This window comes from Phaethon lepturus, unplaced genomic scaffold (genome assembly GCF_000687285.1).
Source record: "Phaethon lepturus isolate BGI_N335 unplaced genomic scaffold, ASM68728v1 scaffold27772, whole genome shotgun sequence".
NCBI lineage: Eukaryota > Metazoa > Chordata > Aves > Phaethontiformes > Phaethontidae > Phaethon > Phaethon lepturus.
In genome coordinates this window covers 3,377-3,935 of record NW_010524497.1, presented here as the reverse complement: position 1 = coordinate 3,935, position 559 = coordinate 3,377, and the positions used below count along the sequence as shown (strand labels likewise).

Below are 559 nucleotides of genomic sequence, written 5' to 3'. Positions count from 1 at the left end.
CCCCATCTGTGTTGCATCCTCCCTGTGTTCACCCTGGTGTCGCCCTGTGTCCCCATCTGTCACCCTGTGTTCACCCCTCGTGCCCGCAGTCCCTGAAGCGGATCAAGCGCTCTGACCGCCGCGGGGCCGAGTCGGTGACGGAGGAGAAGTTCACCATCCTCTTTGAGTCTCAGTTCAGTGTTGGTGGCAACGAGCTGGTCTTCCAGGTGAAGGTAAAGCAACCAGCCACGTCCCTTCTGCAGAGCCTGGGCGAGCCATGGGCACGGGTGTGGGGCTGGGCTGGGGCCACAGGGTGCCCGTGCAGGCTGGGGTGGCCCCGGGGTTGCCCATGGGCAATGCTCCCGTGGTATCCCACAGCCCATCCTGGTCTCCTTTCTCCCGGCAGACGCTGTCCCTGCCCGTGGTGGTGATTGTGCACGGGAGCCAGGACAACAATGCCACAGCCACTGTGCTCTGGGACAATGCCTTTGCCGAGCCCGTGAGTGCCAGCGCCATGGCAGGGCAGGACAGGCCTCATCTGCCCTGGGGGGCTGCGGGAGTTGGGCTCAGTCTCCTGGCG

General features: G+C 64.9%; 1 protein-coding gene across 1 annotated transcript in view; it reads left to right on the top strand.

The window, feature by feature from the left end:
- Window positions 1–89: 89 nt before the first annotated feature.
- Window positions 90–559, top strand: part of LOC104617222 (signal transducer and activator of transcription 5B) — a gene marked incomplete at its 5' end in the record, with an annotated part of 3,547 nt that continues 3,077 nt past the window's right edge. Inside the window, 2 exons of the mRNA XM_010282478.1 lie at window positions 90–212; window positions 386–478. Of these exons, the coding sequence (XP_010280780.1) occupies window positions 90–212; window positions 386–478 (216 nt within the window). The remainder of the gene's footprint in view (window positions 213–385; window positions 479–559) is intronic.